The sequence below is a fragment of the Helobdella robusta genome (genome assembly GCF_000326865.2).
Source record: "Helobdella robusta unplaced genomic scaffold HELROscaffold_14, whole genome shotgun sequence".
Taxonomy (NCBI): Eukaryota; Metazoa; Annelida; class Clitellata; order Rhynchobdellida; family Glossiphoniidae; genus Helobdella; species Helobdella robusta.
The window spans coordinates 4171032-4194298 of NW_008703782.1; the positions used below are offsets into that span (position 1 = coordinate 4171032).

At 30.6% G+C, this 23267-nt stretch overlaps 3 protein-coding genes across 3 annotated transcripts; 1 reads left to right on the plus strand and 2 right to left on the minus strand.

Annotated features, from left to right (window-relative positions):
• Nucleotides 1–3873: 3873 nt before the first annotated feature.
• On the minus strand, nt 3874–5047 carry HELRODRAFT_156575 (hypothetical protein; the record flags this gene model as incomplete). Its single annotated transcript, XM_009014919.1, has 3 exons — nt 3874–3908; nt 4091–4204; nt 4957–5047. The coding sequence occupies 3 exons, from the start codon at nt 5045–5047 to the stop codon at nt 3874–3876; spliced, it is 240 nt and encodes a 79-aa protein (XP_009013167.1).
• A 9825-nt stretch (nt 5048–14872) lies between these two features.
• On the minus strand, nt 14873–18624 carry HELRODRAFT_169089 (hypothetical protein; the record flags this gene model as incomplete). Its single annotated transcript, XM_009014920.1, has 10 exons — nt 14873–15076; nt 15195–15418; nt 15583–15750; nt 16125–16207; nt 16295–16418; nt 16498–16613; nt 16792–16851; nt 17032–17111; nt 17585–17677; nt 18268–18624. 10 exons carry the CDS (start codon nt 18622–18624, stop codon nt 14873–14875), a joined length of 1509 nt encoding a protein of 502 aa, XP_009013168.1.
• Nucleotides 18625–21404: 2780 nt separating this feature from the next.
• HELRODRAFT_169090 (hypothetical protein) lies at nt 21405–23057 on the plus strand (the record flags this gene model as incomplete). Its single annotated transcript, XM_009014921.1, has 3 exons — nt 21405–21465; nt 21803–22241; nt 22322–23057. The coding sequence occupies 3 exons, from the start codon at nt 21405–21407 to the stop codon at nt 23055–23057; spliced, it is 1236 nt and encodes a 411-aa protein (XP_009013169.1).
• Between the last annotated feature and the right edge of the window lie 210 nt (nt 23058–23267).

A 23267-nucleotide genomic window follows, 5' to 3' on the forward strand; every position in this document is an offset into this window, starting at 1 on the left:
TGATTAGTGATATTCGTGATTAGTGATATTCGTGATTAGTGAAATTCGTGATTTTGTGTATAGCGATTCGGTGAATTATTTAAAGCGATATTTGAATTGTTTGTTGACGTTGTCATAGCGATAGATTTTGAAAGATTTAAAAGTTAATTGTTGCGTTAGTGCGAATTTACTGGAAATAAACGATTAGTTGATTTCTTCTGTAAATAAAGTTTAATAACTAATAATAGTTGATTTCTTCTGTAAATAAAGTTTAATAACTAATAATAGTTGATTTCTTCTGTAAATAAAGTTTAATAACTGTTTGGAGTATTTTATTCAATCGAAGATTTGAACCCGTCGCATCGTAAACCGGTTACGACAGCGAGTATTATAACAATATTAACGCCAAACATTCATATTTATAATGATGAATAATATTCATATATAAAAGGGAATAAAATAATATGGTATGATAACTAATCTAAACCCATAGGCACATTAAATGGGATTGCATATCAACAAAAACATAAAAGTATGATGGAAACATGGCAGAAAAGACTGGATTGAGGATATAGAATTTAAAAAAATGGCCAAAGATTGAAAAGAATTTTTGAAATCTAAATCTAAGAAAAAAGATGAGAGAAACAAAATGGGTGAGAAAAGTTGGAAGATCTTATCACAATAAAAATGAAGTTTTGAAAAAGTCTTCTTTGATTATTAAGAAGAATTAAAATAAAAATAAAAAACAAGCAGATTGCTTTGAGTAGGTACCTAGCGTTTGTTCCGTCCTTCTAATAATTACAATTTTTGTCCATGATAAATGAAATACTGTTTGGATTTGAGAACTCAATTTTATACTTGAAAAATTCATTTATAAATTAAATTTTAAAGTTATTTAAATATGTAATTTTTTGACCTTCTGATAAAACTTTCTATAATAATTAAAATGAAAATGTTTTCCTTACAATGACTCTCATTTAAAAGGTCAATGTGAGGTCAGCCCTAGGTCCTTTGATAACATTGTTCGGACATGTGCGTCTTTATATCACTACTAACGAATGTCTGGAATATTCAAGAATGAACACGCACGTGTGCTTCTAAATGTCACTGTCCATATACATAAATTATCAATCATGTGTTTCGACTTGGGGCGTGGCATGCTGTTGATGCACTCAAGTGTGTGTGTGTTTAAATGAACGCTCATATCACAAACCTATTATTATAATGCAGTTGATAAATGATAATATCATTTGTGTATGTGTTTATTTTGCTTTTATATCTATTCTGGAATATATTGTTCTTAACATAAAACGTTCATATTTCTCGTCGATATATTAGCCACGTTCACATAGCTACGATTATTTAAAAACTTGATTTTATACGTTGCAATTGAAAATTAGAATTATTTTAGTATGTTGCGATTGCGTGGCAGCGAACAGTGCATTTGAAATGAACAAAATAATGAATGAGCCTTTCAATAAAATATGTGTTCACCGGGCAGTGTTTTTTTTATTCCGCACTACTAGTCCTAGTAGTTGTTACCTGACATTCGACGACCACCATGCGACACGTCCCTTTGTTCCATGTTTGTCCATAATATATTCACTCACGTGTCGTGTGCACTCGACGGACGCAAGCGTTTTTGTCCACCTACATGCAAGTCTTTCATATGAGGCAACTGCATATTATATATGTACGTGTATGTGTGCGTGCGTACAGTGCATGTGCGTGTGTACGTGTTTTCTGAATTCATTTGTTCAATGTGGACCGAATAACAGATTGCAAATTGTTCATTCTCTTGTGTCTTCTATGGTGACGAACAGAGAAGAGTATATGTGCCATAAATCTACAATTAAATTGGTATTACAGTATGCAGACAGTTATTGTTGTAATAAAACGTTACGAACAAATTAAACATCTTTTCCAAGCTGTTCGTTGAGTATAATAATTCAAAGTTTTTTATTGTTACATTTTATATAACAATCAATCTTCGTTTAGCGTCCAGAGACCCAGTTTCCCGAGGTAAGACGTTGCTTTCTTTGCCATCAATTTTTGCGCCAAATTAGACATTTTAAATAACAATTTTAGTTTATTATTTGATGTGTTTTGCTATTTATCAGCTGTAAAACATCTCTATCTGTTCTTTTGCCAGGTCAGTTGTGTCAGCATATGACATAAAACAAAGTTCTTTATACAATTCGATCAAACAAATTAATGTGACATTCAATTAAAGGTGTCAATTAAAAGATGAACACGTCAGACGAATGTTCGGATGTGTAGATAATTGAATTCAGTTGGTGACATGCAATTAATGCGGGTCACGTTGAAATTACTCTTGCGTAAGCAATCATCGGCAAGTCTGTTCTTTCGTTGGTCCTTGTTTGTGACGTGTTTTTTTTCCATTTTTACTTTATAATAAATAAAATAGATAAAATGTTTAATTATAAAATATATTAAATAACACTGATTTAAAAATTACAAGTCGCATCTTTACTAGTAAGAAAATTTTTAAATATAATAATTTCATCCAGTTTACAATGAAATTTATTGTAAAAATATTTGCTGGCAGAATAAGGACGGGTGGTGAATTGACTGCCACTATATATTCAAATTCTTCATAACTAACAATCAAATTAACAAGAATTTTGCATTTAAAACATTTTTAAAATGCATCTCGCAATCAATTTTTTCATAAAAATTGTTTTCTGTTGATAATTTTTATGATCATTTTATAGAAACGATAGCTGACCAACTAAATTGTATGACAAACAGTTTTTACAGTTTGCTTGTCAAAAAATAAAACATGCAACACAAAAAATCGTAGATTTAGAATGAATCCAAACTGTAGGACCACCATTTCAAACTGTGCTATTTAGTTATGTTATATCTGCAATAAAAGCTACGAACCTACTAAAAATTATGGGGAATAAAAATTTTAATTTAAAATAATATGACGTAAGACTGAAAAATGTCTTACGCACGTTAAACACAACCTCACATATTTGTCAACATTGAGCACTGAAGTCAAATTTTGAAATTTGATTGCTAAATATATGATGTGGTACCTGAGTTTGCGCCCGACAACACGAACCTAGAAATGCAATTCTTATTTTTTGCCTATCTCCCATTATATTATTTTATTGCATTGGCTGTTTTGAAAATATCCAATAATATTTAATTAAAATATAATCAACTCCGAAATTATATCGGATTGCAGACGCAAACGAATTGGATGGGAGTTTCAATATGATGCGGTTATTACGAAGACGATTCGAAATGAAAAATAAGGAAATAGAGGTTCGAAAATGTTGGTGATAGGTAGTGGTTTGTTATCCGGTCAAAGTTAAGTTCAACTCTTACAGTTCGATTCATTAACAGTACCAATAAAACCTCTAAATAAACTTTTGTGTCATTGTATAATCACCTGCAGGTGATGTTTATTCACTACTTAACGATATTCTCTATTTTACGAAATATAATAAATATTTTAATATTTTAAATATAATAAATACTTTAGCAGAAGCATAAAGTGCATCATGAAGCTAAATAACTTGTAAAATATTTGCAGGCTAAGAACGAAAATGGACAAAAAGGAGGAAGTTGTGCAAGAAAAAAAACTGTCACCCTAAAGAAAAACGTATGGAAGCCCACTATTACAACTGGGCGTAACGCGTAACTTCAGTTCTCGAATCTACTTTCAATTTGCTGGACGGAATTAAACAAAATTGTTTGACGTGGTCTAACAAAATTTTCCTTCTAAAAAAAAATGCATCATTGTCAATTTTAACATGATATCTCAGAACAGGTAAACACGTATTTATTTAGAAACGTATTTATTTTGAAAGCACAAAAATGTTAAATGTAGCTAGAGTCCATTGAGAAAAACTTCAACATCTAAATACGTCTCTTCTGGGTACTGATATAAAGGACTGCAAAAAATTTACATATTATTCAGAAAATAAATTTTATTATAAATTATTTCATTATCAACTATTCAGTTATTCATTTTGAAATTCATTCAGAGAATAAATTATAGCTATATAAACTATATAAACAATGTGAGCATGACAGAAAAAAGCAATGACTAAAAAGAAAAATTAATAAACTTTACCGTTATTTCCTCTAATGAAAGCGTCGCCATATTTATTCTTCAATTGTCCACTGACATACTCTTCTGTTTGTTCAAGAGCAATGTTCATGTAACCATCGAGACAAGCAAGCACACCTACAACAAAAAATTCAAATTCGATTTTATTTATTCAAGTGGAACACAAAAACAGAAAAACTAGTCCAAATGTGGTTACCAGTACTTTTACTTACTATGTCAAGTGCAGAATTTTTATAAAAAAAGCACAGAGCACTTCTCTAATTTAACATCAGAACAACTTACATAGATCCATCTTTTATAATAGGAGAACATGCATTAGATATATTTATAAAGGTCAATGAAAAGTCAAATAAATGCCTACTTCCATATAAAAAATTAAAGCAACATCTTTACTGTTTTCTTGTACCATTCTAATGCTGTTCAACACATTCCAGCTTAGTTTCATTATTTTTATTGAGCAAATCACAAAACATCAAAACAATGCTATTTAAATTATATTAAGCTAAAACTTCAAAATGTTCAAAAATCCTTTTCTAGTTCATGAGTTCTTTAAACAAAAACATTCCTTTACCCTGCATAACCAAACTTAACTGAAACTAAAATTTCCATACATTTTTTTAATATTTATGAAATTTTGAAGAAGTACTTATGAAGTTTTCACACAAAGTGGTGCCTAAATATTAAACGTTTGGCAATAACTAATTTACAAATTACATCTACAGTCTTTCAAGCTAGTAAAACAGTTTAGAAATTTTCTGTAGACATATTGATTCAACATATAATAATGATCATTAATCCATCCTCCGATAAATATTGGAAATTAATAATAATAATAATAAATATATAATATAAGCCAATTTGAATTTAACCTCTGTAATCCACCCCAGAATTCAACTTGACCACAACTGGTCTGCCAATAATTTGCTTGAGAAATTCACTTGGCGTTTGTTTCTTGCTCATTGTTAAAACAGATTTTAATACCTTATTTAAAAAATGATAATAAAATAAAATTCAAAATTTGTGTGAATAGAAATATATTTGTTGAAAATTATTAACTAAGTTGACACATGACTGTATGTATGATATAGAAATGTTAAAAAATTAATTCATATGAAATAAAATAATAAACAAGCAATATTTATTTATTTTATATAAATAAGTAATATATAATAAATGATTTTGTTGATATTATATGCCTATCCTAGCTCTTACTTTTTCTTCGGCTTGTTTTATATAAAAATATTATAATTATATTATATTATTTTATACAAATTGTTTAATTATTTTAAATATTAAAAAAAATAAATACGAAATGAAATAAAATAAAGGAAATAATTTAATATTTATTTATACTTATTTTTAATATTTAAAAAACAACTATTTAAAATTTTAAATTCAAAATTAAATTTAAGAAAAAAAAACATATAAGATAGTTGTTACCAACCTTCAATATTATAACCAAAAATTTTTGCGCGTTATTCAGTAACAAAATTAGAAAGAATTTGAAACGTTTTTAATAATTCTGCGTTCGTTCAACATCAACCAGGTCAAGTGCGGCCGTATCACCAATCTCTCGCTTTTCAAAAACGAACAATATATTCGTCGTTTACTTTCAACAGTCCAATTTACGCCCAAGAACTGTTAATTTAATTGAATCAACCAATCAACCATAGAATCAACCTATGATTCATTTTATCCCTTGAGCATTTGAGTATAAACAGAAAATATCATTAAGAAATCGTTCAATCAATCAAGCGATCAATTAATTTTTTCAGCTCTATTTCTGTGACGTTCAACAGTGCTCCCCAATAAATTTTACAAAAAGAAGGGTCTTGAGATCAGTTCTGAACTTTGTAAGTGATGGAGAGGTAGTTAGTTAAAGAAGGAGGTAGAGATTTCCAACAAAATTTGGCCAGAAAAAGCAGACGCAGATATAACATAAAAGTGTTTAAGAAAAATTAAGATGATGTAAGAACGAGAATACAATCGTTTAGGTTCAAATAATATATACTTGAGAAATAATTTAGTTTGAGACTTGTACATTAACTTTCAAGTTTTTATCGGTAGCCAGTACACGAGAACAAGATATGGAGATATATGAGAAAACATAGGAGCACAAGCAACTAGACAAGCAGCAAAGTTAAAAGCTTTAGGTAGAATGTAGAATCAGAAAGACAATAGTAGAGTGAGTTACAATAAATGTTAGACGGTGGCGAATCAAGGGAGGCCTCCTCGTTGTGAGTAGTATTGTTAGTATTGTTAACAAAAGTAAATAAAATTCAGTTTTTACACAGAAAAGGCACTGTTAAATGTAAAAAATTGACTAAAAATTGATAAGCAACCAAAAAAGGTTCCCAGCCTAATTTTGGCCACACTAAACATTCAAACGTAGTTTCAATATTTTTGCCCTTCTTGTTTAAGTTGTCTAGATCCGCCACTTATCTTAGATAAAATTAATTCAAGTATAAAAGGTTCCCAGCCTAATTTTGGCCACACTAAACATTCAAACCTTGGACATCAGAAAACTTAGATAACCTAATTATAGAGGCAGGATATCTTTGCGTCAATAATAACAGATGTGATATCATTGCTGTTCTATGGTTTCCAGTAAAGTTTATAACTTAAGGAATGTAAAACGCCACCGACAGGATAATACACCATAAATTGTTCAATTGTATTTTTTCATTATAAGCTTCAGTAAAACATTAGGAAAACAGAAGATAACAAGATAACATGATATAACAAAATATGAGTGCATAGTTTAATTTAATGTAACATGACACGACATAACATAAAATAACAAAATAACATGATATAACAAAATATGGTGCAGGTTTAAATCCAAATAAAAATTGTCCTTAAATTTAAAAATATGAAACAATTGGAGTGCCTGATTTTGGACGCTGAAGAACATCGTAAAGAATAATTTTGTTCCAAAAACATTGTCACATAGAAGTGAAAAAAGCAGATAATGTCTAAATTTCGACCATCTTGTTTGTTGAACAGTTACACTAAAACTCCAATCTTCAGTTTACAAAATAAAAGAGTGAGAAAGTGCTTTGTAGCGTTGTGTACAATCTGAGCATTTGAATGCCATTGTACAGGTGACAGGGTGACATGGAATATAACAATAAAAATCCTATGCATAATGACGTTGTTAGTAGTATGCACGTCATACATGCTTGCTGAAGTAGCATTAACATGTTTGTCTTTGTAACTAATTTTATTTTACTATTATAATTAATAAAAAATTGTTCATTTTTTATATCGTTTGTGAATTCAACTTTCTAACTAATATTATTTTAATATTGTAATTAATAACAATTGGTTCATTTATATTGTTTGTAATTTCAATGTTATTGACAGATTTGGTTTTATAAATAGTTTGCGACTCAAATCGCTGGCCGCATAAATTTAAGGAAAACATGGCAACTTCCAATGATGAGACCTACAAAATTGGATACGATGAGCCATATAAAAACATAAATGAAGGGAACAAAATAGAATTAGGTGATCAACTAAATGAAGACATTGATTATCGTCAAATAAGCTCCCATTTGGGAATGGATGAAGAAATGAAACGATTGATAAATAAACCAAATCGAGGGTATGAAATCCTGTCAGCATGGTCTAAAAAAAATTCCGCTGGTACTGTAAGAGTTTTGATTGAGACGTTAAAACAAATGAAACGCAAAGACCTGGTAGATAAGGTTGAAGACTTTAGAAATGGTATAATTATTTGTTCGTGTGATGTTTTAATTTGATTCGGAATATTTTAACATTTCAAAATTTTCCAACATTATTATTCATATGGAATTAAATTTAAATGAGGTTCTTTAAAACTTTTAAACAATGTTAGCCTATCATCAAATTATTATTTCAGATTATATGGTTTTAACTCTGGTAATGTATGGCGAAGACACCGAACCCATAAATGGTAACTCTTTTATTAGTTATTCATAAAAAGCAAAAATGTGTTATAACAAGTTATCCTAAAAACATTTACTGTAAAAAATACTTAAATCTTAACATTTATTAGCTGCCGTTATCATGACTGAGTTTTTATTGTAATAGAATCATTTAATTAATTTTCTGATGTAAAATAATTTGCAAATTTTTTTATATTTACTCTTTAAATTAAATTTTTTTTCGTTTTTCATACTCAACAACAAAAGGCTTTCCAAAGATTAATTTTTGTTTCATTCCATTATCAGCTTATACTTGCCAACAATTGAAAATCAAGAAGTAATTTACAATTGCCTAAAGTTAAAAATAATTTTTTAAAATTTATAATAATAGTGTATAATAGTGTTGTGTTGTTTCACCTAATGGAACAACACAACACTATTATACCAAGAGAAATTTTAGACAATGACGTCAAAGAAATTTATTACAACAGAAAATATTCATCTTCAACTTCGTTAAATATAACACTTTTACGTGTTTGTGTTTTCATTATCAATGATTCCTCTGTTTCTAAACTTATTGGTGGGAAGAATTCCAATTACCCGTTGTTGAATATTTATTATCGGATGTCTTTGTTCTATGAGTATTGATTCGGCAAATCGTAATTTATAGTGGTTGTTATTGTAATGTAAGATTTCAACATTGTGGCCCAAGATTTGTTTAGTAATTTTAGTTTTGTGTTTTTCTTTTATGTGATTCTTTATAGCGCTAGCTTGTACGGGCATCGTGAGTCTTCTCGATAACTTGGTCGTCGTCATATCAATATATAATTCTGAATAATTTGGTACGACGACGACCAAGTTATCGAGAAGACTAACTCGCCGACCTGTGTAGATAATTGCATTGTATTGTAAATATTTAAATTTTTAAAATGTGTAATACGTTTGATTTAATTTACAAATTAAACATTGATTCTTAAATAAATGTTGTTTATTCACAGCGGCCATTACAACTCCATCAAGAAAATTGTTGATTGATGTCGTCAAACCGGAAGTAGTAAAACATTTTCAAACCTATTTAACGGGTAAAAATCAAATTGTTATGACCATAGATGGTCATGAAGCATCATGGACCGAACCTTGCAGTAACTTCAAAGTAATTTTTGTTAGCTTCCCCGTGTAGATACAAATATGTTTTTGTAACCGTATTTCATTGTACAAGTCTCTATTCTTTTCTCTCTATTTCTCTCTCTCTCTCTCTTTCTCAATCTCTCTCTCTTTCTCTCTCTCTCTCTTTATATATATATATTTGTGTTTATTTATATTTGTACATTTGAAATACAGCATTTTTTGATAAAGGTTTTTAATTTTTTTGTTTTTCTTTTTTTTAAATAAAAGTAAAAATAAATATAATTAAGGGGCGCCAAGTTAATGTCAGAATTAAGAAACCATGCCAGGTTTGAAATTTGAAAGATTTTGTCGCATCATACACATACCTAATTCTAACAAGTTTTTAATATCTTGCAACCTATTTGTAGGCTTCCTATCAGTCTGTATATCAAAACCAAAACAGTAGACAGGATTTGGCCTCAAAAAATGTCATCACATCTCCTGAGAATAATTTAACAATCTCTGATCCAACTATCAATAATTCCGCTTGTACTTATAACAACGCAAACCCTGATAAGCATTATATCAGTCACCTGCCAGGATTTTTTGATCACGACAGAAGACAAGTATGTTAATTTGTTAATAACATTGAAATGATATGCACGTGCTAAGATCTTTTTCAATTAATCATATTTTTTAAATTTTCAAGACCGAGGCAAAATTACGAGAAGCGCCAGAGCGTAAGTATATACTTCGATACAGACGTAATTTAACATCTGAACACGATAGCCACATGGTTCTGTCATTCTGGTAAACTTATTTTAACAATTATTAACTTGAAAATTATTATTGATAATATCGGCAAAAATTAATTAAGACGAAGAGTTTAATAAGGTATATACAGGCTAATACGCCACAAATATGATGGTAGATGATGTTGCCTTTATTTATTACCATAAACACTAAAAATATTAAAACTGGCGTAATGTGTTCTTGCTTAAATTTTTAATGATAAAGATGTTTGACTGTTTAGTGTCATTCATCACGTTTTGGTTTTAACACACACACACACATTTGTTCATTCAAAATTGGTTTACTGCAACGGTATTTTTTATGGGGCGTTTAATAAACTAACTGACAATTTGAAGTCTATTCTGAATCGAGCGGCAAAAATCATTTCTGGAGGAATAAAGTCTGACCATGTAAGCCATACCCTGTTTGACCATCATTGGCTAACAAATCAAAGAAAGAATTGCCATTCTGGTTTTTTAATGCCTGGGTCCACACTATCTGTCTACAAATTTTTAATATAAAACAACAATAACTCATCGTAGTTCAGACGTCAAATTTTTCCCGTCGTTGCCGTAGACAAGGTTGGTGGTGACCATTCGTGGTTATGCAGTCGCAGGTGCAACGGTTTGGAACAGTTTGTCTGACAGTCAGCTTCAACCAGTAATGACTGTTCAACAATTCCGCAAGGAACTGAAAACGTTTCTTTTCGTGTGCATCAATTTGACTATGCTCAAGAAGCGTAGTCAAGAATTATTATTATTATTAGGTAGATTTATATAGCGCCCTTTCATCAAATCTCAAAGGCGCTGAAACAGATCACAAGGAAACAACAACAGAAACGTTTTTAATCACCTCCTGAAGGATAAAATTGAATGCCCCGAAGCACGTAGTTCTAAAAGCAGGCTATTCCATACAGATGGCCCAACAACTGAAAAATTTCTTGAACCTGTAACAAGTTTTGTTAGGGCTACAAAAAGTAAGCCACGATCATTAGAACGTAATTTGTAGGAATGCCTTGGAACAAGACGTGCAGTGCACCTATCAATTAGATAGCCAGGTGCAATACCATTCAAGCATTTGAACATAAGCATTTCAATTTTAAAAGTAATACGTTTTCTAACAGGCATCCAGTGTAAGTCTCTCAAAATGGGGCTGACACGATCAGACCTATAACGTCCAGTAACAAGTTTAGCACCTCTATTCTGAATGGACTGCAACATCTGAATAACTCTTTGTGACAGTCCATAGAATAGGCCATTGCAATAATCCACTTTAGAATGTATAAAAGCATGGACCAGACAACTTAGTGTCTGAATATCAAGTGAATGTTTTACTGATTTCAACAACCTTAGTTGATTTAAACAGTCTCTAGCAAGACGCTTAATATGTGGGTCCATAAACATATTTGTGTCAAATATCATACCCAGATTACTAGCACTCGTACTAAAATCAAAACATATCCTTTCAAAAAATAAACCCTTGATATCATTTCTAGACAACTGCTGCCATGTGCCAATAGGCAAAATTTGTGTTTTACTATTATTTAGTTTCAAGCGACTAGATGTCATCCATTTACTAACATCTGACAAGCAAAAAACAAGGTTTTCCAACAACTCAGCAAAACCAGAACCATATATATATATATATAGATGTTGGAAGGAGCCATATTTTATACAGCATTGTATTAATTCTACCGAATTTTAGGCATTAATCAATTTTAAGTTTGCCTTTTCAATTTTCCGTACTAGAATTTTCCAGATTTTTCAGCAGCAGGGTGGTCAACGCCTGGAACAAGCTGAGCGATAAAATTGTTTTAGTGGATTCAATCAACAATTTTAAAATCAAGCTAGGAAAGCTAGGATATTAGGACATTTATATCGTAGGGGTTCTTACACAGATGCTAGTCTACAGGACCACTTTAAACTTTGTTATGCTATGTTAATTCGGTAGAATTCATACAATACTGAATAAAATATGGTCTTCTTCCAACATATATAACCCTCAGAATGCCTGGAATGAACATTGCTGAATTTAAAAGACAATTAAAGACATGCATTTTTTTTATAATAGCTAATTTCTTTCCATTCTTGTTATTTTGATATGAATATTGGTTATAATTTGATAGCGTTTGTGAAAACTGCTAAAACGAACGCTATATAAATTTTTTTCTATATATATATATATATATATATATATAATGAACCATTTATTATTTTTGTAATTTAACAGTTACAATTCAGTTATGTGGCACTTCCTGATCATGAAACATGTAACAAAGAGTACACAGTTTTATCTCTTCAACGATGGTCATTTCGCTTCGTCTGTAACTGAACTTCTAGAATATTACAAAAAAAATCGAATTTCTTCTACGACAGCTGAATGTCCCAACTGCTTTCTCGATGGACCTGCAATTTGATCAAATTTGTTAATTGAATTAGAGCAATAATAAATTACTTTTAATTGAGTTGTACATTTTTTCAATGTTCTTGGCTAGAGTTCGATGTACGTAAGATTTCAGACAAATAAATGATTGTTTTTTACATAAGTTTTGCATAAATTGTTCCATTTGTAATTTTGAAAACTGCTTTCGTTTGTAGAGCGAACTTTTTAAAAAATAGAAATATTAGTTATTTGTTAAGTTGTACAATACATTGTTAAAATTCATAAAAAGGAAAGACTGTAAGGCAAGGAAGACTTTAGGTCTAAAGCCTCCATAAGAAATAATTTTTTTTAGGAATAAGACAAACTTGAACGAAATCTGTCTAAAAACTTATAGAAATTTGGACTGAAAACTTTCGGCTCACCACAACAATAAAATTAAGTTAAACTTTGTACAAAACCGCTGGTTTTAACAGCAAAATTTGTTAAAAATTGTGTAACAAATAAAAAAAGTCTTGACCAAATTCACCAATCTGTTTCCTCCTATGACTATCATGCGTGTGACCTAACAGTCATGATGAAATACAAAACCTATTCCTATTGATCCTTTATGGTCGCCTTTTTTGTATTCTAGTTTTCAACTTTAACAGCATTTATAACTTAGCACACTGTTACATTTTTTAATTATAATTCAAGTTTATTATTTTCTAACTTAATTTTGTTTTTGTTTTAACCAATTTATCAATAAAACAAAACACAAATCGTAACTCAAAAAGAGTTCAGCAAATTAAGAGTTCTAACAGTCTGGATGAAACAGAAGAGCCATCAAAATAAAGTTCCCGCTCTATGCAAGTTTACACCGCAAATACATTTTCTTGTAATACATTTTCTTAAAAATTTGTATCGCACAGTCTCATTCAAATTGATTCATGATTTTGTCATTCATACTTGACAAAAATCTTAATTAACTCCTAATTTTAACTGAGAATAAAAATGTACTTTGTATAAAAATTTACAGTGTAGAACATAGTTTCAATAAGAAAAACTGATGAAATATGGTTTAAGAAAAGTTGAAGCTTGGTGTGAGTGCAATAGTTGAACCAACTTAGAGCTAAATAAGTCTAAACCAGTCTTTTTAGAAAAAATTATAGGGGATTGTAAGAAAAATTCTAAATATTTGTATGCATTAATATAAAACAAATTTAAAAAAGTCTAGTAATTATGTTTAAATTCACCGTAAAGTGATCATAGTAACATAACATACTTATTGAACTATTTTTTTCTAGGAACGAAGAAGTGTCCAACAGGTGGAAAATGTTTCGCCGAATTGCCTAGACACGTGAGAGATGTGCGTAAAGATATGAATTTAATATGCCTGCTTTATTGTGTCAAACTGAAGAATACAGAAGAAAAAAACTGGGAACCGCAGACTTATGAATTTGCGTTATATGCAAACAAAGAACTTCGCGCCTCAGACCACATCATATAAAAGCTCAAAGTTTCTTTTAATGATGTTAAAAAGGTCATGAAGCAATTTCCTATATTTTGCATAATTATTTTATTATTAATAAATAATTATTATAATTTTAAATAACTATTTAAAAATGAGCCATCCTAGCCCAGCAAACATTAATGGTAAAATTAATGAAACGCTGGCACAACCGCAAGATTGGTTTTTGGAATGCAGCAATGGGCATGAGTCCATCCAACAAAATATTGATAACTTTAGATAATTTTAGGTGATAGTTTTTGTTGTAACGGTTCCAATTACACGCTTTTAAACACTGGAGGAATAAATGATTCGTTAATGTAGAGTAGACCATTCAAAATACTTCAAACCATGTTTTTCCTGATTTAGACAAAAGAAAAGTGGTCGAATGTCATTGAATGATGATGGAAATCTATCCAAATTTAAATAAATCTGATCCTCCAGTTTTTAGTTCATTTTAAAATAAACTAGAAAACGTTTAAATTTCTTTATAATTCTCAACATCGTCTATTTAAAAAAATAACTAGTCATGAAAAAGAACGTTTATATAGAAATAATTTTCAGATTTTTAATTCCTCAAGTTTAAAAATAGTTTCTTTTTAAAAACAAGGTGAAATACTCTCGGCAATTGTTTATTTATAACAAAAATCAGCTAGAGACATCAAATTTGCTAGTTGTTTTCCAATAATTAATCGCAGTTCGAGTTTTCATCCATTTAAAACACCATTCACTTTATTACACTTACATATATCATGTACCTAGCACATCGTATTATAGATTCAAGTTTACGAATTCTGACAGTAATTTCATTCCATATGATTTCACGCATTAAATGACATGAACAAAGAAGGAAAATGGTCAACATTTAAAAAACAGTCATGTCAAACACTGAAATCCAACCGTGAACCTGGTTAGGCCATCATCATGAAAAATTTGACGTAAACACATTTCATAAACACTTTTTTTGTGTTCGTCATCCAGCAAGATTGTATGTTTGACTTCCAAATAATTATGGAAAATTTTGTCGTTGTGATATAATGTAACTGAAAAAGAGCTTAAAATATAAACTTTGAAAAATCGCGAAAGAAAAAATTGTAAGCATTTGAAATCTCAATCCGAATATTGAAATATAGATTTTTCCAATAAGAATTTTTTAAAATTGACACATTTGAATTTATCGGCAAGTTGAAGCCAAGCGTGAATATCTTCACCCAGACAAGAATGTACCAACAAGAGTCGTTCTCTGGAGCAGTACTTCTCTATGTACTGAAGGGATCGTGGAGCCGATGTCACTTCTCCTTCCGGACCATCAATCTAAATTAGCAAATTAATAACGTTTAATTATTAATAATTATTCAAAAATAAACTTTAATAACGTCTAACATATGAGATTTTTTAAAGTATTTATTAAAATATAATAAAACGATTCAACTTTCAGCAGAAGATTCAGGGCATCTTTAAGAAGCGTGATAAGTAGACTACGTATCAGACGATAAACAGAACGTCCGTCTTTCTCATCATGTGAGTCATCATTTGCCATTTCAAGATCACCACTACCATTGTCTGTAGTGGCTCCGTCGATGTTTATCTTGTAGATGACGGGCAACTCGTTAAGAGCTTCCAGAAATTTTAAAACAACCCTGACGAAGCTGTAATCTTGAATTGTAATACATATAATTAATTTTAAGTTATCTACGTTAGGTTATACATGACGACCAAAACTCGTTCTAATAGATATCATATGCAAACCAAGTTACAATCCAAAAAAACTTCCACCCACGTAAGAAATTATATAAACTCCGCCACGTGACTGAACCAACCTTGATTGATGAAGTCTATGTTGGCATCCCAGTGCAAAAAGAGAACGTTAATGACGGAGACAGTAGCTGCTATGACATTTTCATTACCGACTACGACTAAGAGGACGTCGTCACAAAGGTTCCTCAGATAACCGAGGCAAAGGATGCATATTTCACCGGCGTATGTTACTGTTCATTGGAGAGAATCATGATCATTTAAAGAAGCCATATTTGATTTTGTAGAAAATTCATTCAATGAAATATCAATTAAATGATAGGAGTTGAAACATTTCTAGTACAAAGTAAAAATAAGTTTCTATTTTAATGAGACCATGAACAAAATGTTCCGTTGTCTGCATGATAATACTAAACATAAACTATTAGGTTAAATTAGTTAAATTAAATTATTAAATTATTAATAATAAATAAATTAATTAATAAAAAAAATTAAATTATTGAGTTAGTTGTAACAGGTCTCGCTGAAAACCAAATGAAGAATGTTACATTGAACAGAAATAATTGATTGAGGATAAGAACAAACCATCACTAACTAAATAACTAACCAAGGGCCTCAACGCCGTTCTCAGTTGTTGACATGGACTGCAAAACACTCATCAGTTCATTGTACAACTTGCTTTCAAACGATCTGAATCACGTAGTAATAATTTTTACCAGCTTGCTACAGAGCAAATTAATTAGCCAATTTCACAAAAATAGTCGTCAAAAAAATAACCCCGTCTGTTTGAATGCCTCGAGGACAGCGAGGACAAGATCGGGACAACTCCAATGCAAACACATCTCATCACTGACGTCAAACAATTTGGACACAAACTCCGCTGTACTCTTTAACAAGGTTACTACAAATTCCAAGATTTTGTCGATATTTGAGTATGTGACAGTATGAAAGAGAATTTTATGATGTCAGGATTATTTTACCATTTGTGGAACTTTGTAAGATGAACAGCACGCTGGTGAGGATGTGCTGTGACTGTTTAATGGCAGTAATCCACAATCCACAATGCTCCTTGAAGGATATGCACGTTGTCAATAACCTTTATGTGTTGAGGATGAAATAATTAGAATAATTTTTTGAGCGGATAAGCATACCTCATCACTCACCATTAACAACATTAACATCAACACACCACTTAACGTAGCAAAACATGGCCAAACAAATATATAAAAATCCAAAGAAATGAAATAATTTAACGAATAAAGGTGCAGGCCCACCTCAGAGTTTCAATCAGCACAGGGGGGTCATCACATTCGAAAAGACTGAACAGGAACGACCTGAGATGTTAAATGAGTAGAATTTATATTTAACATGGTAATTATTATTTCAACATTTACATTAAACAGCCAAAAACAACATCATCGTCAACAACATCATCGTCAACAACAACAACATATTTGTGACGACAATAACATATTTGTGACTTGAAGTTCAGCAAACGATGCTAAGTAGCTAACATGAATGCATCGTCACTGCTGTACACTTGAAAAATACTCGGAGAGCACATCATGTTTCCTATTATTCCTACACACATTTCCTTTGTGTAATCAAGTCAACAATTTTATATAATATTTCATTATTTATCAACATTTGATTATGTAGTAAACAATGAATAAATAAATGAATAAATAAACGAATAAATAAAAAAATAAAATAAATAAATAAAAACTTTCGCTCTGGGAGAATTTGATTTTTCAATGCATCTGATTAATAGGCTTATTGTTTGGTGTTCATGCAGAAAAGTAACAACATCCTGAAAGTTGAATGTACAGTTAAAACAGCATAATGCTTCAATAATTCAAGTCAGATTAATCTAAAACAATTTTGAAGCAATTAGATAAAAACAACTGTTCATATCTAATTCTAATTGATACCAATGTGGTAACTTGATTTTTTAGAGTTAATTCAAATATATATTTAAAAATTTGCCAATGTATAATTAAATTTCAACGAGTAACTAACTAGTTATGATATTTAGCTAATTATTATTAACAATGCAAATATGCCAACGTCATTCATGGACATATCCCACAGGTGACATACACCATCCTGAACTTCTTCGTCTAATTCAACTAGCTGATTCATGTCATCATCTTCAACATACTACAACATTAAGTGAATAAATTTAACCAAATTTAATTTAAAAAAAAGATGAATTTATAAAATCTTCATAGATGAAAGCTGCTAGCCCAATGATAACTCAAATAAATAATGCCAAAGAGAAAAGCATATCAAACAAAAAGATGCCAAATATAATTATGAGATCCAACATTCAAAGGTGATTTATACTAACATCATTTAAAACTTAACAAAGGATAAAACGATAAAAGTAAATGTGCATTAATACTATTATTTAATAGCAAGAGTAAAAGTGTACAATATTTACAATGTCAATTGGCTGAAAATGAAAAGCACAAACAGACAAGAAATTTTAATTTAAAGACAGAATTTAGGATAGTTTCATCAGCATTTACTAATTATAGTTTGCTAAGTCTTAAGTGTTAATTTAAACAGTAAAAAAAATTACTGTTCACTTGCTTGACAAAGTGTTTAACTTTAACCACTGTCATCAATTGAAATTTAAAATTTAAGGCTTAAAATTTAGGCTGGTTAAAAAGTTGAATTTTATTATCTATTTTCCTTCTTAATTATTTTTCTCAGTAAAAATAAATTATAAAACTAACGCAGCCAACCTTCAAAATGTTCAACAGTGTCGACAGCACCCAACGTTTACTAAATGCGGTGTCCCCTATGGCGTCTGCTTTCAACAAGTCTTCATTAATAAATTCCTTCGGTGGCTCTGGATTTGACGTCATCTCATGGCCGTTGTCATCCAGTTCGTCATCATCATCCAATTCATCGTCTGGTTCATTCACAATGTCGTCACCTGCTCGAAGGTAGCGAACCGGGCTGGGAGTATTTAACCAATTTTTGGAAATTATTGAGATGTTGTTGATGACAGGGGTCTGGTAAGGACTGGGAGGAGGGATATTCAAATTTTCAAAGTTTTTTCTTTCAGATTCTTCTGAATCATTACCAGATTCCTCCATTCGATTTTTTTTATGTTCTATATGATAAAAATATGAAATAATAATCAGGAAAAAACTGCCAAACAAACCAGCAAAATTTTGTACTAAATTTTATATTTATATCTAAAAAAATTAGCCAAACTCAACAAAACTGCAAAGAAATGAGCTGAGTAACTAAAAGTGCAACTAAGTTAAGTATAGATATGTGCCGTTAAGCCTAATTATTTGGATTTTATTTTGTATCAATATGACTTATATATTATATACACATATTTTATTAATATGATATCTATATATGTGAAATGACTACAATATTTTGCATCTGGCATATATACGTAGAATAAATACTGTATACCTTTCAGAAAAAAATTACAATATATAACGTATAATTGAAAATTTGACAAAAAAAATTTGCCAATTCGCAATAATAATTCATATTCTAATTAATGTGTTTCTCTTAACATATGCCGACTGAATAATGTCAAAACCGTAATAACGAAACGTAGGTTTATCTATATTATTTTACTCATTTAACATTTTTTCGGATAAGATATTTCAGATGTTCTTTTTTTAAATTTAGTTGTGGTTAGTTTGTAATTGTTTTAATGTTCATCTTTATCATTCGGTAACGCGTTCGTTGTTCTCGTGCGATGACAGACATTCATGAACTGAACAATTTGTATGTGGATCGTTGCTTATAACAATATAAATGGCGCTATAAAAACAAATTTACTGACTGATTACGATACAATACAATACGAAACGATACGATATGATCTTTTTTTGGAACATAGCAACATTGCAGGAAAAATCATTTTTTAAAATGTCATTCTAAGTCCTTGGTCCTCTACAGACAACATGAGAATCCCACAAATATGTTCTCGAATTGTTGGTCATCAGATAATTGACACGTCTAAGGTGGTTGACTATTTTAAAATATTCGTCTATCGTTGGAGGAAGCTTCTTGGAAAGTTGCTTGAAGACAAAAATGGCTGTGAAATATTTACTGATCTGATTAAAATTTAAATTACTAGTTGAGAAGAAAAGTTGACTTGTGTGGGTGGGTTGTTTAGATAGCGTTATCACCCTTACTGCTCTCTTCATCTGAATTTTTATTGAATTTGTAGTTGAAGGATACGCGCCAGCCCACACAACGTTACAATTATTTATGTGAGGTCTGCAGATAGCATTATAAAGCAGATTCAAACATTTTTTGAATGGAAGATTTTTATTTTATTAATTATGTCTATTGATTGAGCCAATTAGTTGGAAATGTGCTGAAAGTTAGTTTCTGATCTAAATACACTCCAAGGAATTTAATTGTTTCACTTTCTAAGATTTCATTGAAGATTGACTGATGACAAGCTGATAAAAAATTATGTTCCGTTTTAAAATTTGATTTCTCATTCAGGCAGATAAAACTGTGATCTTATGTTGTAGCACAATATGTAAATATTCATTTACTAAATAAATAAATAACTAAATAAGTAAATAAATATCGAAATAAATATGAAGATAAACAAATAAATAAGCAAATAATTAAACAATGTATATATTAACAATCATAAGGACAAATCGTTGAATATATGAAAAAGTGAGTGGAACTATTTCGTAACTACTCTGCAGATGTTAGTATAGCATAATGCCAACAAGCGACAATGTTAAGCAAAATTGTGCTCTGCAATTGTGCTATTGCATGCTAATTCAAATCACGACACACGTTAAACTTAAAGTATTCTTGCAGTTCAATTGATTGCTTGTTTGATTTTAAATGTGTGTTGTGACGTACAATGAACATGTTTCAAATATATCAGTTGTTGAGTTTTATAAAACATGTATTTGTGCGCTGCCTCTGAGGTTGCTGGTTGATACACAACACATTTGATGCTATTACAATAAATTAAATTAACTACCAGCAAGAAATGTTTTTTTTAAATAATTAATTGTAAACATGCTTGAATAAATGATTAATAAAACAAAAATTCTCACAAAACATCTCTTGTCTCAAACCAAGATACAATCAAGATATATACATAATAACGAATATACTTCATGTTGCTTTAAAAATTTGTAATTTCAATCAAGAAACCTCTCACTGTCCCTTGCCGCACTACTGTTTTTGAAACGAAACAATGCACTTATTTAATAGTCATTGTTATACGAGTTAAATAAAATTCACGTATGGCTCAAATTCATGAGTTACGCAATGAGCAACAGATCTGAATCATCATTCATCTCTGTTGATGTTTATTGTCTGTGTTACCGGTTACTGACATGCATATAAATATTTATCAACATTTCCAAATAAATTAATAAATTAAGCGTCTTAACAAAAAAAAAAACAAAAAAAAATATACGTCCACTAGTTAAATTTTATATAAAAATTCTTCCAATGTTACCACCGGCCAACTGATTCACCGCAATAATTAACTAACTAGCATACAGACAGACAGACGAATACAAAAAAACAAACAAATAAACGTTATTTTAAGCGTTGCGAAAATCAATTAAGACAACATACGCGCGCGCGCACACACACACACACACACCCACACACACATACACACAAACACACAGAGTCACAAGTTTATTTTAACAATAAACATGAATCTTCTGTTGAATCAATTACGTTATAAATAGCTTCTGAACAACTTTATCAAGCGATCCTTTCTGAAGACATGATGTTTCTGAAGTAAAACCAAAGACACCTAGCCTATGCCTAGATGAAATAAGACAGCGAATTTAAATTTTTTTTTGGTATTATTTAGAATTATTTCTGAGTTTGTAAAATTACGGGTGCAATGTTGGACAGGACAAATCTTCTTATTATTGCTCTTCTTTCGAATCAGGTGGACAGCGCCGGTGAGAGTTAATGCCATAGATTTCCTTTTCAAATTATTCAAAATATTATTCCTTATAAAACGTTTTGCATTAATTTATTATATTGAAATTAATTTATTTAATGGTTTTTAATTTTTCTTTTAACGAATATTTTTACTACCAATTGGTTTGTGGATTTGGTTTTCATCATTACAAACAATTTTTAAATAACGTATCAAGTTAAACTCATACTTTGTGAGTATAATTAACGCAGTTATAAACGACACACTTTAATTTTTTTTAGATAAATACTTGTTGGAATCTGAAAATTTTAATTATTATATAATTTTCAAACAAAATTAAAAATTAAAATTTATAGCCGATGATTGCACTTTTGGTGTTTCGCTGCAAACGAACAAAACCAATCCATCGAGCTTAGAGGATGTGATCCACGACAATTCACGGAATGCACTGCACACCACATCAAACTTGTGTCGGGTCACTCTGGATAGTTCTTGGAACTTTGTTGAAGTGTGCGCCGGAGTTGGACCTTCAAGTGTTGTTCGGCTGCAGAGTTTGGGAGCGTATCTCTCTCCCGTTGGATTTGATTGGCTTGGCACCTCACAAAACGGTTTAGAAACTGGATGCAGATCAAGTGCATTGAGGTTCACGTCTGGAGTTTCATTCAGGTTGAACGTTTTGTCGGGAGAGCTTTCAAGTCCGGATCGTCAGGCGGGCTGGTCGTCATTCAGCATATCCAACGCTATGAAGTTCTATTCAGATTTTTTCAGCGGGTATTCCTCGGTTGGACTAAGAAAGTTGGTTAAATTTTAGAATTTTTTAGAATGCAACATTGTGTTATTTAAAATCTTTTATCATAAAAATCATATATTTTCAGTTACCAAACAGTTAGATTTGAAAATATTCAAGCAAATCCAACTAATGAAAACTACAACGCGGCAGAGCATACATATTCCTGCAAAAATGGAGAAAATTATTTTTTCAGCTTTTCTGCTGGCGTTCTTCCTTTCACTAAAACCAGACTCGCTTTGGATGGACTTGATAAAGTTTTCTTTGCGCAAAGAATGAGCTCAAACATAAACGGCCTTACAACCATATCCAGAAGTGTTTTGGTGCCTTGCAAAAGAAATGTTCAAATCGTTCTTTACAATGGGCAGATAGTTACAGGCAGCAATGCAACTTTAATCCATTTTATGGCCTTTCCATATGAAAGAAATAACGGTCAGTCTGCGTCTTGGGCCGCTTATAAAAAGAGTAACTCAACTAACCAACAGTATTTGTCATTTGAAACTTGGGATATAATGCAAAATGTACTAGCAGTCGACAACAGTAAAATTTTGATCTCTGTATCAGGACATTACTATGTGTACGTGAGCATCGGAACATCTCCAAATAAAATATCGTCGGTCAGCCTTCGAGTAAATGGAAATATAATTTTTAGATTGGAAAGACTTTCTACAAATATTGATGGAATTGATGTTCTTGGACACGGAATTATGATTTTTTTGAAACAAAATGATGCGGTCCAAGTAGCAGTAGAAAATCAATCTGTGATATGCAGTGAGGAGTTTGGATATCAGACCTCATTCTTTGGAATGCTTATCAATGAATAAATGAAAACTGATTCAAACATTTGGTTATCAAAATTATAAATTTTTAGAATTGTTGTAAACTTTTAAAAGTGTTTCCTTGATAAAATCTTCATTGGACCAATTTCAAAAATTTGGACCCCTTCATTTGGTTCACATTATTAACAATCTAGGCAATCTGAATTAAATGATTTTGTTATTTTAAATATTTTAATAGTATAGCTAAACTAAATA